This window comes from Muntiacus reevesi, chromosome 3 (assembly GCF_963930625.1).
Source record: "Muntiacus reevesi chromosome 3, mMunRee1.1, whole genome shotgun sequence".
NCBI classification, from domain to species: Eukaryota; Metazoa; Chordata; class Mammalia; order Artiodactyla; family Cervidae; genus Muntiacus; species Muntiacus reevesi.
The window spans coordinates 107,740,290-107,753,892 of record NC_089251.1 but is presented as its reverse complement, the minus strand read 5'-3'; the positions used below and the strand labels follow the sequence as shown (position 1 = coordinate 107,753,892).

Here is a 13,603-nt window from a genome sequence, read left to right as displayed (position 1 = left end):
CTCAACCTTGGCACCAAGCTTTACTGATGCCTGAATCTGGAGGCCACAGATGGCTGTGACAGGTGCAAAGTGGAAGACGAAGGGAATCGCTTTTTAGGGAATTGGCAGTGAGGATTCAGAGTCGCGCATAGCTGTTGATTTAGTTATTTATTTTTGTGCCTCCTGCCTCTTCCTGGACTTGGAAAACACTCACGACAGTACCGGAGGAGGAGGGAGAGAACTCAGGACAGGAGGGCAGGGTGGGCTTCCTGGAGGAGGCGGCGTCCATCGGTGGCAAGAGGGGCCTGAGCATGGATGCAGCACAGCGGGTTCTCGCGGGGAAGCTGAGGGGAGATGGGGCAGCCCCCGGGGACCGGAGCAGACCTGCCCTCCCTAGTCGGGGAAGAGCAGGAAGCCGGAGAAGACGCTGTCAGAGCCTTCCGTGCCCACCATGCCGTTATAGTCGTTGACCGCCAGCCACACCTGCTGGCCCTCCTGCATCCGCAGCAGCACGCCGCCCGAGCTGACCTGCTTGCTGCTGGTCATGTGGTCACAGAAGGTGGCCACCTTGAAGCCGCTGCGGAACAGCAGCACGCAGAGGTTGGACGTGTGCGACGTGTGGAAGACAAAGTAGTAGAGGCCCGGGACTTGGCAGGTGAACTTGCCGGTGTCCCTGTCGTAATGCCCCTGCGGGTTGGTGATGACCTCGTTGAACTTGACCAGGCTGTTGGCCGCCGGGAACTGGACAGTCTGCCGCGTGACCGAGAACACCGACTGGTGCTTCTGCTTGTACCTGCCCTCCACACCCGGCTCCCCGGGGGGGCCCATGGTGCCGGGAGTCCCCGGGATCCCCGGGGTCCCCATGGGGCCGTTTTTCCCAGGATAGCCAGGTGTGCCGGGGTCTCCCTTCTGGCCCTTGGGTCCTCGGGTCCCAGGGGTAGCTGGGATTCCTGGGGAGAGAGCAAGTGGGAAGGCAGTGATGGGGCAGGGGGTGGGAAGAGGGACCCGATGGTCCTTCAGGGGCCACCCACCACGGTTTGGTCCCTGGACTCTCCTTCCCCCAGATGGCGGCCTATCCACCTGGGAGCACTGTGCAGGGAGCAGGAGGGGAGGGAGACCGTGGTTCAAATCCTGCCTCCCCTTGGTCTTCCCTCTGACTTTGGCTGAGTCTTGGCCCTAACTCTCCACCTCGGTTCCCACATTTGTGATGGAGAGGGTAGGACCAGGCAGCTCAGGAGGTGTCAGAGCCGGGCTGGATCTCAGAGGGTGTGCCAGAGGCCACGACTGTTGGCCTCAGATACCTCCTCACCTAAAAGTCTACGTTCCTACTTTTTCTTGACAAAAGATCAGAAGATGGGTCAGAGGCAGATTTTCTTGAAATCTCCTAAAACTTAAACTTTAGGCCCCATTAACTTGCACTGACCCCGTCAAGGTCCTTTGGGTAATTTTATAAGTTTTTCAACTTTTTGTGTTGAAATAATGACAAATTCACAGGAAATTGCCAAAAAAAAAAAAAGGAAGTCTTGGTATTCTTTACCTAGTTTTCCCCAATCTTGCAGAACTAAAGTATGGAATCAAAATCAAGAAACTGACCACAGCTCCACATGCACTGTGTGTGTGTGCAGTTCCAACACAATTTTGTAGTGTATGGAGGTTTGTGTAACTCCCCCCCACACGCACACATCAAATGTATCCCTAATTGTGTACTATTTTTCTTAAAGAGGGTCCTTGGTATTTTATAAGATTCAGAGATCCACAAAACTGGTTTCTATGTCTGAGCTGGAACCACTCAGGCCAGCTTAGCACATGGGGTCCAGCAGATGGAGCCTTCCAGGTTGCCTCTCTCCAGCCCCTCCACCCACTTTTAGCCCAAATCAGACCCTCTGACAGCTGGCCCAGCTCAATTTCCTTCAAGTTACGGATGGGGAAAGTGAGGCCAGAAAACTGCCTAAGGCCATGCCACCGGTAGGAGGTAGAGTCAGGACTCAGAAAGTCAAGCCTGGCTGAGTTCCAGCCCGAGTGTCTGACGCTTGTGGCAGCCCTGGTTATCGGAACTTCCGTGAGCTTCTTCTCCCCTTGTCCAAACCATTCTCATCTTTCAGGCCTGACTCCAGTCTCCTCTTCCAGGAAGCCCTCTCTGACCACCCCTGCTGGCCCTCATGGCTGTTTCCTCCTCTGACTGCCTTTACGGTGGTTGTCAGTGGAGACACACTAACAGAGTTCTCTGCAACTGGTGAGCTGTGTAGATCCCAGGTTAGGAGAAGAGAATCAGAACCCAGTGGACCCAGGCCTCAGGCTGTGTGATCCCGGGCAGGTGAGCTCCCCTCCCAGAGAGTCTGTTCACCCAGGTGAGATAAAGCCATGACGGAAGGGATCCCCCGGAGCGGCTAGCCGAGTGGGGTGGGAGCATGCGTGTGCCGGACGCCTCATAGGTAGTGTCAGTAATGTCAGATCTCGGGGGGTGGCCGTCAGCGATGCTGGGCAAGGCTGTGCCTCTTCTTCAGGCAGTGGGGGCAGACACACCCGTGGGGAGGGGGGCCTGAGAGGCAGCGGACGGTCGTGGTGGAGGGCATGGCCTCGGGAATCCAACAGGGTCCCAGTGTGTGACTCTGGGCCAGTGGCTCAATCTCCCAGAACCTCAACTTCAACATTTGTACAACGGGGGTAAATCACATCTTCAAAGGATTTTGGCCTCAGCTTTCTCACTTGTAAAATAGAGTTAGTTTTTTCTGCCCCGAGAGATGAATCTATGGAGAGCACTTGGAACCTGTGTCTGGCACAAGTTGGGAGCTCAACACTTGGTGACCATCAACCACTCTGGGCAATGAGATAGCCAGAGGCAGCTGTGAATTTCAGGTCCTGGAAAAATGGCAGATCTGGGGGCTTCCTTTGATTCAGCCTGAGTTGGAGGATTCCTTCTGGAATGTTGGTGTGATTCCACTCTCTTTCCAGGAGGGCAGGTGACGGTGGGAAAGTCCTAAGGACATCCGTCTCCACTGGTCTCCCTCGCCCAATGCCTCTGCCACCTCTGTCACCTCTGCTCAGCCCTGCCCCAGCTTCCTTCACACCCACTCTGGACACACTCCACCCACCTCCAGATGTGTGCCCACCTCCAGACAAAGTGCCCCCAGACTCCAGCTCTCACCCAGCACCCAGCGCCCATTCATGTCCTCAGCCCTCTTCACTCATGCTGGGGCTTGCCTGTGAATCTCCGACAGATGATTCTGTGACTTCGACCCTGACTCCTCACTCCCCACCCCTCCAACTACCCAGAGCCCCGGGGAGGCAGGGGAGCACACAGCCCTGATAAAGACAGGGATGACAAGGGCAGCAACGACCAGAGTCTGCACTCACAGATACCTTCCACATGCTGTTTTCTGTTTAATCTTATTAATCATCACAGCACGCCTGTGCAACAAGTGCTACCATCTCCCCATTGTACAGATGCGGAAACTGAGGCACTGGAGGCTACGTAAGTTGGACAAGTATACACGGTGGGTAGGGGAGTGGGGAAGCGGTGGGGCTGGGACTTGAACCCTGACCATCTGGGCTGCAGTCACTGGGGTCCACGTTAGAGGGCAAGTGGTGGAAGGGATGGAATAAAACAGCAGCAGAGTGTTTTAGAAGTTCGGGTTATCTCCTGTGACCCTCCCTGCCACCTTCTCGGACAGGTGCTCTAGGTCGTTCCTTGGTATCATATGGGAAATCTGAGGGGCAGAGAGTTGAATTAGGGACATCTGAGTCCTGGGCTCTGAGGGGAGAGGGGGCCAGAACTGCCACAGGAGTTAAAACTCGGCTGCGGGAGTGGGTGTGGCCAAAGGGACCACCCTCCTCACCATCAAGCCACTGAACACCTTCCTCCGAGTTGGTCCCGGATGGACAGTTCAAGCCCTGCGCCCAGGTCCCAGGTGACCTCTCCCCGCCAGGCCGGCAGACTCACCTGGTTCGCCCTTGGGCCCTGGCAGCCCGTCATACCCGTCCTTCCCGGGGGTCCCGGGCAGGCCCGGCATCCCAGGGATTCCATAGCAGTGTGTGCCTGTCTGGCCCCTGAGCGGCCGTGCCAGCAGGAGCAGCAGCAGGTTTAGTGCCAGGAGGCGCCAGGCGCCGGACCCCATGTCCGCCTGGGGAGGAGCTGATGGGGAGAGAGCTGAGTTGGTCCCCGGCCCACCCTCCTCACCCTGTCTCTCCCCAGGGGACCGTCCTTCTCAGCCCTCGGGGGCCAACCTCCCTTCCCTGGCCCCTCACCCCTGGGGGCTGCCTGATGGATGGAGAGTGGGGTCCCTGCTTCAAGCTCAGGACCCCGGCTCAGCCGAGACAGGGACCCTCCTTCCTGTCCCAAGTCAGGCTGCCTCTGAGGCCACGTGTCAGGAAGCGGCGGCGGGGAAAAGCTGCCGTCTGCCCTCACCTGGACGGGTGGGAGGTGTCCGGTCTGGTCGCGGAGAGGTCCTCGGACCGGCTTCCCCTCTCCAAGGCAGGCGTACGCCGTGTCCAAGTGGACCCAGCCAGGAGGACCCGGAGCGGACTGGGCGGCCCCCACCCGCCTCCCCCCAGAACCACATCCCCTTTCCCATAGATTTTCCTGACTCAGTACTTTATTCTGGGTGCTGAGCTAGGCTGACCGCGGTGATACCCCTGTGTGCCCCCTGGGTCATGAGTGTCTGAAAAGAGGAAATGGCCACTTCCTTGGATCTGGGGAAGGATGTGTGTGTGTGTCAGTGTGTGTATGAACCTCAGCTGCCTGGGCAGACTTCTAGAGTCGAGTTCAGCCTAGCGAATACCCATCCCTGTTTGTTGCCATTTACTATGCCTGAGACAGCTATTTCACAAGATCCACAGGAGGAAGTTATAACCCTCCTCTTTACAGATGAGGAAACTGAGACTGAGGAAAGTGAAACCCTTGTCCAAAGCTGGACAAGTGAGTGGTTTCTTGGGTCCAAAGCCTTGCTCTGACCGCTTCATGGCTGCGCCCAGAGACACGTCTTTTAGGCATTTGTCAAATGGCAGGTGCTATTAGCAATGTCCATACTGTGAGTGCTAAGTCGCTTCAGCTGTGTCCGACTCTGCAACCCTATAGTCATAGGGTTAGCCCACCAGGCTCCTCTGTCCATGAGGAGTCTCCAGGCAAGAATACTGGAGTGGGTTGCCACGCCCTCCCGACCCAGGGATTGAACCCATGTCCCTTATGTTTCTTGCATTGGCAGGTAGGTTCTTTACCACGAGTGCCATCTGGGAAGCCCAACCTTCCATATGCCCCCCCATTTGCCCTACTTGGGGGTGCACTCAGTGAGGGCAAGCTTTGACAGCAGGCAGCCTGCTGTGGTGGACAGACTCCTCTGGGGTCTCCTTTCAGCGCTGCCGCTCCCTTGCCTGGAGGCCTTCAGCAAAGCACTGGTGTGCCTAGGCCTCAGCCTTCCCATCTGTATATTGGGGGTGGGGTCGGGGAGAGAAGACTGGGCTTTTGGTGTTGGCATTTCTTCCTCTGCTGGGGCCCCGGGTGAACCTACCTTCCCTGCCAGCTCCACTTTCCTCACCTCCATCCCCAGCACCCCACATCTGCTCAGAGCCCATTAAGGCTGGTGAGGGGTTGCCAGTCGGGGCCAGGCTGGCAGAGCTGAGAGAGGTCCATTCTCCTCTTCTCCTCATGAGAAATTTCGGGAAAGAAGGAGGTAACGGGCAGTGGAGTGTTCCAGCCCTGACTCTGTGCCTGCCATTCATGTAAAAGTGAGTGGTTTGACCGCCCCGAGCATCGATTTCTGCTCTGAAAGTGGGGTTTCCAGGAGCCTCCATGCAGGGCAGGGCTAATGCACACGCTGTGCCCAGCCCTGTGCGAGTCATGCGCTGAGTTTGGAAGGCCACCCCTGCCTCGGTCAGGGCCTGTCTCCCCAGCTGGTCCTCCGCCCCCTGGCTCTGGGCTGCAGAGTGTGGAGCAAGAGCGAGAATGTGAGCTCACTTGGCCCTGGAATTCTCAGGTGGGTGCAGGGCTGGGGAGAGCAGCGAGGACGGCCGTGGCATCAGGAGGGCGTGGGGGACCCGCCGGAGGGCACCCAGGCGCCCCGCCCGTCTTCGGCCATCACCTGCTTTGCGCCTGGTCTGGCTTGTCCAGCAGGTGGCAGCCTCTGCCCGCGCGCGGCTCTCCCTCGCCCCGCCCGCCTGGTCAGCTGGACGCTGCTGGGTCCCCTCCTCTCCGAGGGGCCGCGATCTGCTTTAGCAAAGAGGGGTGGGTGTGGATGGAATTTAGGATACAAGGCAGCGGCGTGCCCCCGCCCCCGCCCCCATCATTTCTACAGCCAGCTCTCTAGCTTCTTATGGGACCTCCACCCCGAGGGTGTCTGGGAGCCCCATCGTGATGAGAAGCCCTCCAGTCTGGAGTCAGGCAGAGTGCAAAGCCAGGACCTACCACTTTCTGCCACTGGGCCTTGTGTAGACGCCGCGGTTCTCTGAGCCTCGGGGTCCTCATTGTTTTGTTGGGATTAAACGCGTCGATGGTTAAGAGGTGTCCAGCACACAGTAGGGGCTCTCAGATCTGTTTCACTTCCCAGTCCATGGGCATGTATGTGTGTGCCGGGCCGGCCGGGGGGGAAACCAGGGCAGAGTGGAGGCCAAAGCAGGGCTGGAGAGTCTCCGCAGCCCCACTCTCTTCTTCCTGATCCCACAAGACTGTTGATGGGGCCAGATAGCCCCCCAGAGGGTCCCAATGTGTGGGGAAGGAGGGTGGGGGGGCTGTTGATACGTGAGGACCCCCAAGGTCAACGCTCGAGAGAACAAGGGCATTTCCAAGGTGCGTGCACGTGGGAGGGTGAGGCGTGAGTGTGCACCTGTGTGTCAGGGACACGTGTGTGTGAGAGCACTCCTGATGGTTGTGGGGAATCGGAGATGGGGGTGTGCGGGTATGACCGTGTGTATCCCTCAGCGTGTCTGTGGGTTTGAAGGCACAAGTAGTGTGTCCAGGGGTGAGCCCTGTGGGTCTCAGGGAGTGGGTCTGTGGGTGAGGAGTGAATGAGTCTTGGTCCAGGAAGTGTGTGAGTGTGTGATATGTATTCTTGTGTGTGTGTGTGTGTGTGTCTACACGTGAGTATGAGCAGAACAAAGGTAAAGTTGGCTTCCTTTGGCAAAAAGCATGGGGCATGTCCAGGACTGGACTTCTGGTCTCCTTACCCTTCTCACGCACAGAGGACATAGTGGGGCTTTTGCTTCTCAGCAGCACCCGGACAGGCGAAGTGGGACCCTGGGGATGGGCCAGGAACATTCCAGGTCCTCCAAGGCCCCAGTGCAAGCGGGATGCATGCCCATCCTCCATGCCTGCCAGAGTAGAAGTCCAGAGCTGGACTCAGGACACTTGGCAGGGAGGACCTCTGGATGCCCTTGGGTCAAGTGCTCCCTCTCTCTGAGCCCCTGCCTTTCTGGTTCAGCCTTGGAAGCGACATGTGCCATGTGTCGGGTGTGTGGCTGTGGAGGCTGGCGAGGGGAGCAGGTAAACACGCAGACTTGGGTATTAGCAGGACCTGGGGTCAACCCCAACCCCTCCTCTTACATGCTGCTGCTGCTGCTAAGTCGCTTCAGTCGTGTCCGACTCTGTGCGACCTCACAGATGGCAGCCCACCAGGCTCCTCCGTCCCTGGGATTCTCCAGGCAAGAACACTGGAGCGGGTTGCCATGTTCTTCTCCAATGCATGCATGCATGCTACGTCGCTTCAGTTGTGTCCGACACTGTGTGACCCCATGGACAGCAGCCCACCAGACTCCTCTGTCCACGGGATTCTCCAGGCAAGAATACTGGAGCGGGTTGCCATGCCCTTCTCTGCCTTACATGCTAACCTTGGGCTTTAAGTTCTTAACACTCACTCAGTTTCATTATCTGTAAAATGGGGTCAGTCATAATACCCAACTCAAAGTTCAACTATAAAGACTAAACAAAATACAATAAAGACTAAACCGTATGTGTGTGGGCTTAGTCACTCAGTCACGTCCGACTCTTTGCGACCCCATGGACTGTAGCCCGCCAGGCTCCTCTGTTCGTTGGGATTCTCCAGGCAAGAATACTGGAGTGGGTTGCCATGCCCTCCTCCAGGGGATCTTTCCAAACCAAGGATCAAACCCAGGTCTCCCACATTGCAGGCACATTCTTTACAGTCTGAACCACCTGGGAAGCCCCTTTTTAATGCCCCAGGAACTCCTCTGCAATTTTCATATATCAAGTCATTTAATCCTCCGAACAACCCATTGAGGTGGGTGCCGTCAGTATTCCCACTTTACAGATCAGGAAACTGAGATCCACCAAAGCAACATAAAATGCACGTAATTGGATTTAAGCAAATGGTGGCCCAGGATTCGAGCCCAGGCTGATGAGGCTCCCAGGACCTGCTAAATACATGCTGTAAAATGCTAAATATGGGCCTGCCTTGTAAACACTTAAATAACTGTTGTCATTCTTCAGCCTCCCTCCCAATGCCCAAGGTAGCCAGTGAACTTCAGGCTCAGCAGATGTGGATTCAGATGTTTATTCCAGGAAGAGTTCTAAGACATGATCTCCGTTCAGGCAGCTAAAGCAACAGAACACCTACTTGATAGGGCAGAGCAGAGATAGCCAGAGAGGTGGAGTGAGTGGGCCAGGGTCACACAGCAGGATGCAGAGGCCACGGTGGGGACCTGGGGGGAGGGGGGTTGGTTTTCCCTGCTCAAGTGGATGGGAAGATGAGGAAGCCACTGAAGATGCTATCGGCCTCTGGGCTGTGGTAAATGCGGCCCCTACTGGCATCTTTTTCAATCCAGACCTGGTCTCCCTGCTGGAGATGCAGCACCGTGCTTCCAGACACCACCTGCAAGAATCCCTTACTGTTGAAGTCACAGAAGCCCAAGGACTGGATCTGGCCCCTCCGAGAGGACCTGATGGACAGGCAGAGGTCCCACTTGGATACCACCTGGAAGGTGAAATAGTAGTAGCCTGGGACAGAGCAGTGGAACCTGCCCGTGTTATTCTGGTACACATTCTCCTGGTTGGTGATGACCTCTCTGAAGACGACCACGCTGTCTCTCGTCAGAGGGTTCGGTCTCACGGCCGAGAAGGCTGGCCGCGGCTGGTCCTTGATGTTTCCGGGGTTCCCTTTGGTGCCCTTCAACCCCGGGAGTCCAGGGGGCCCCATGGGACCAGCGGGTCCTGGGTAGCCCATTCTGCCTGGATTTCCAGGGGGTCCAGGGTCGCCCTGGTCTCCTTTAAGGCCACGGATGCCCGTCTGGATGGCAGGGGCCCCTGTGGGGAGAAAGGTTAGGTTGGGACTGAGAGTTTGGTATTCTCCAGACCTCAGGGAGGTGCCTGGGGCCCCAGATAGCTGTGGGATAAGAGGGTAGGGGAGTGTCTGGGCCTGATTGATTCTGACTGGTTCTGTGTGACCTTGGACAAGTGTCTCAACCTCTCTGAACCCCAGCTTGTTTATCTGTACAATAAAGAGAAATTGAACAGACACTTGGGGAAGGATCAGGTTCTGGGAAAAGGCAGTCCACTGGCTTCACTGCACTCCTGCCCACAGCTGGGCACTCCACGCCTCCCCCTGTCCCCCACCAGGCCATTGACCTCGACTTCTTCAGATGCAGGGGCTACCTGTACGATGCCTGGGTGTAGATCCCTGCAAATGCCTGTGCAGATCTTTCTGGTGGTCTATGGACTGGGAGTCTCAGGGTGATTACACGAGACCATCTTTTCTGGCTCTGGTCTTGCCCTCCTCCCTATTCCTTCACCCTTGGCCTTTTTCCTCGAATATGAGAGTTTCTGAAGCTTGAGGGGGCAGGGAAGGGGGAAGGAGGGACAGGCTTGCAGGGAAGCTGGAAGCAAAAGCGACAGATGTTATGGATTGATCCCTCTCCGCATGCTAGGTGGGGTCTTTCTCCCTTTTACAGATGAGGCAACTGAGGCTCAGAGAGGGTGAGTAACTCATTCAAGGTCACACAGCAAGACAAGGTCTATCAAATCTAAAGACTAGGGCATTTGTCTTTCTGGTGATTGAACAAAGACCAAGGCTGGGCACAGCTTTAGGACCTTTCATAGGCTTTGCTTGAAGTGGCCTACTCTCCAGAGGAGGACGGCAAGGCCAAAGAAAGAGGATGTGGCGGTTAAGGGGGATACAGAGAGGCCCCAGGGGCTGTGTACATGGCCTTGGGAGAATGCTGGGCCCTGGGACCAAGCACAGACTGCAGGGGCTTCTTGTGGGGGCCCAGGTGGACGCCTCTGTTTTTCACTGCCACCCTGAGCCACCACCTCCAGGAGGCCAGCCCAGGCCCAGGGAAGAGGGGCTGGGGTCCCGAGGGAGGGCTTACCTGGCTCCCCTCGCTCCCCCTTGAGGCCTGGCCGTCCGGGCCGGCCAGGTATTCCTGCATTGCCGTCCTTCCCGTCCGGGGCTCGGCACACGTCCTGGGTCATGGAGGAGGCCAGGGAGATGGCCAGCACGCTGATCACCAGCCAGCCCCGGGGGGCTTCCATGGTCCCGCTGTGGAGACAAGAGCAGGGCCTGGGCAGGCTGGACATCACACACTCGTTCACACCCAACTCACACGCTTGAACCACGCCCCGCCTCCCATGATATCTATATATGTCCCTGACCATTGTACACATACCCCACCCAGGGCCTTTGAAGTCCACTCTCCACCCAGCTCCAAGAACCCCCCTAGCGTACACACAGATCCGAAAACTCACACAGATTGACACACACAACTGAACATACCCATAGGGTTACACACTCAGACACACGAACACAGCTTCTAGCCCTCAGACACCTACACAACACAATAAGCAAACTTAAAAGTCCACCACACACACTCCATCCTGGACAGTCCGGCTGACACACTCCATCCCTCACTTACCTGGACACACACAGTCATATACTCCCTACAGATGATCGGTTCCTTTGAATAAATATTTATTGAGTGCCCGCTCCCTGTTTAATTAACACTCTCTCACCCAGATGGCAGAGTTGCACATCCACACTGGAATTCACAAACAGCTGACACACACATCTGCCCCCTCCTCCCCACACGTGGAACCTCTTAGCATCCACTGGAGGACAGACAGCTGACTGTCACCTCCTGGGTCCCTCTGCGGGACCCCTCTGTTGGGCTCTGACACCCCAGCTTTTCCCAGCCAGGATCCAGGAATTCTGGTTAGAGCTGATGGCTCTGTGGCTACCTCCCAGCCTCCCCCCAGGCCTCTGGAGTCAAGGTCCCCCCATTTACTTGTTCTGGGCCCTGGACCAGTGCCCCCTGGCCCTGTCCTGGCCCAGAACCAGGTACCAGCACCCTCCCTCCCTCCCTGCCCGGTCCAGTCTCCTGGGCCACCTCCCCTGGCTCGCTAAACGTCACAGCCCCCTTCCCCATCCAGCGCTGGCCTCACCTGCGTCCAGTCTTCAGCGCACTGGATACTCTGGTCCTTCACGCGGGGACCGCTGTGGGACACCCAGCAGGGCGGTGCTGGCCCGGGGCCAAGTTTCACATCCCTTCCCACTTCTCCTTCTCCTTCCCTGGATCCGCCCCAGGGGCCAGAGGCCAGCAAGGGACATTTTGAGCAGACCTCAGCAAGACTGCAACACGGGACATCCTAGCCCAACCACACTGGCGCAAGCGCAGGGACAGCGAGGCGGGAGGCTGCAGGGATGGGGGTGGAGGAGGGGGTCCTGGGCGGGACAGTGAGACTCCCGAGACACGGAGCAGGGCAGAAGGAACCTTCTCTCAAATCAGCGACTTGTAAGACTTTTTCACGATCGCGGAAGCAGCACGTATTCATTGCCAAAAGCTTGGTAATACAGAAAAGCATGAAGAGACAAGAACTGTGACGCAGTCGTGAGAGGCTTGGTCACCGGCTTTCTAGACTGCCACTTCCTCGCCGCATGTCCCTGGGACTGTGCTTGACTTCCTGGGGCCTCAGTCTGTTTTTGGTTGCTGTTCGTAAGTTGGAAACCACAGATTCTCCTTTGTTGAACAGTATGAAGTTTTAGACACATAATACACATACAAAACCCTGGACACTTAATAATCAGCTTTGATCAGCATTTAAAAATAAAAAAAATGAAAATCAGCAATAAATGCTCACCTAGAGAACTGCTGTCAGCATTTGGAGGGGTCGCCCAGCCTTGCTCACGGTCACCGACGGGGGGCTCACTACCTGTCAACCCAGCTCCCTTTGTTGTGGCCAGCCTGAGAACGCTTTTCTTTAGACTGGGTGATTCTGTCTCCCCCGGATCGGAGGCCGGTGTGTCCAGGCCTGGCTGACCACGTCTTTCTGCTTCTCCCCATGGCCATGTTTTGTCCTTGCTGTCGTTGCTTTGTCTCATTTTCCAGAGGGAGGAGGAGAGGAAGAGGAGAAGAGGGAGGGTTGTTGCACCTGGGTAGGTGAAGGCAATCTAGGACCAGGGTTTTTAAGACTCTGAGACTCCCTTTTTCTTGCAATCTTGTGTGACAGACGATGTGCATACAAGTACAGGTGGGGATGCTCTGGCTTAAGGGTGGGGGCCCAGAGCTCATACTGCCAGCCCCTTTCCTGCTCCTCAGGATTCAGGGGCTCAGGGGAGCTAGCACCTCTCTATGAGCTTGGGCAAGCCACATCACTTCTCTGGACCTTGAGCTTCTTTACCTGTAAAATGGGGATGATACAATCCCTTTGGTGGGCTGCCAAGGGATTACACGAATATATAAAGAAGTTTAGGTTTCCTAGGTGGTGCTAGTGGTAAAGAACCTACCTACCAACGTAGGAGACACAAGAGATGAGGGTTCGATCCCTGGGTCGGGAAGATCTCCTGGAGGAGAGCATGGCGACCCACTCCAGTATTCTTGCCTGGAGAATCGCATGGACAGTGGAGCCTGGTGGGCTTCAGTCCATAGGATCAGAATGAGTTGGACACGACCAAAGTGACTTAGCTTGCATGCACGCCCACATAAGGAAGTTTATACTGTCAAATACCACATTAAAATAAGCCATCATTATAAATAATATCTGTGTGACCTTGGGCCAGTTACCTAACCTCTCTGAATCTCACTTTCTCAAGATGAGGGAGAAGATGAGGGAGGAAGCGGGGAGGCTGGTCTGTAACATCCCTTCCAGCATCGTCTTCTTTGATTGCATTGTGTCAATCTTGCTTCCCTACAAGAGGAGTTAGAAATACTGTGTCAGAGCCAGAATGGTCAGCCTGACTGCTCCCATTTTACAGATGAAGAAACTGAGGATCAGAAACAGAAAGACTTTCCCAAGATTATATAGAAAATGACAGAGTTGGCATGAGGATAAAACAAATACTATGAAAGGCTTCTCAGAGTATAATTTTCAAAATATTAAATGCACGATTCATATAGAAATCTATAGTGAGGGACTCCCCTGGCAGTCCAGTGGCTGAGACCGTTCTACCAATGCAGGGGGCCTGGGTTCAACCATGGTCAGAGAACTAGATCCCACCTGCCACAACTAAGATCAAAGATCTCAAGTGCCGCAACTAAGACCCAATGCAGCCAAATAAATAAATAAATATTTTAAGAAAGAAATACATAGGGAGCATGTGTTAGTTTTCTTTTGCAGTTTATAAATGAAGGAACAGACCTTGTTCAATGAAGGATATGAGAAAAAAAAATTATATATACCTCTTTAGGATGA

The 13,603-nt window shown here is 55.7% G+C and overlaps 2 protein-coding genes across 2 annotated transcripts; both read right to left on the bottom strand.

Moving 5' to 3' along the window:
• Positions 1 to 139: 139 nt before the first annotated feature.
• On the bottom strand, positions 140 to 4,553 carry C1QC (complement C1q C chain). The gene is made up of 3 exons (XM_065930018.1): positions 4,385 to 4,553; positions 3,920 to 4,111; positions 140 to 929 (listed from the first exon to the last, which is right to left on the bottom strand). The coding sequence occupies exons 1-3, from the start codon at positions 4,548 to 4,550 to the stop codon at positions 373 to 375; spliced, it is 915 nt and encodes a 304-aa protein (XP_065786090.1). The 5' UTR covers positions 4,551 to 4,553; the 3' UTR covers positions 140 to 372.
• A 3,892-nt stretch (positions 4,554 to 8,445) lies between these two features.
• On the bottom strand, positions 8,446 to 11,483 carry C1QA (complement C1q A chain). The gene is made up of 3 exons (XM_065927510.1): positions 11,357 to 11,483; positions 10,288 to 10,457; positions 8,446 to 9,226 (listed from the first exon to the last, which is right to left on the bottom strand). Exons 2-3 carry the CDS (start codon positions 10,448 to 10,450, stop codon positions 8,655 to 8,657), a joined length of 735 nt encoding a protein of 244 aa, XP_065783582.1. The 5' UTR covers positions 10,451 to 10,457; positions 11,357 to 11,483; the 3' UTR covers positions 8,446 to 8,654.
• Positions 11,484 to 13,603: the final 2,120 nt, after the last annotated feature.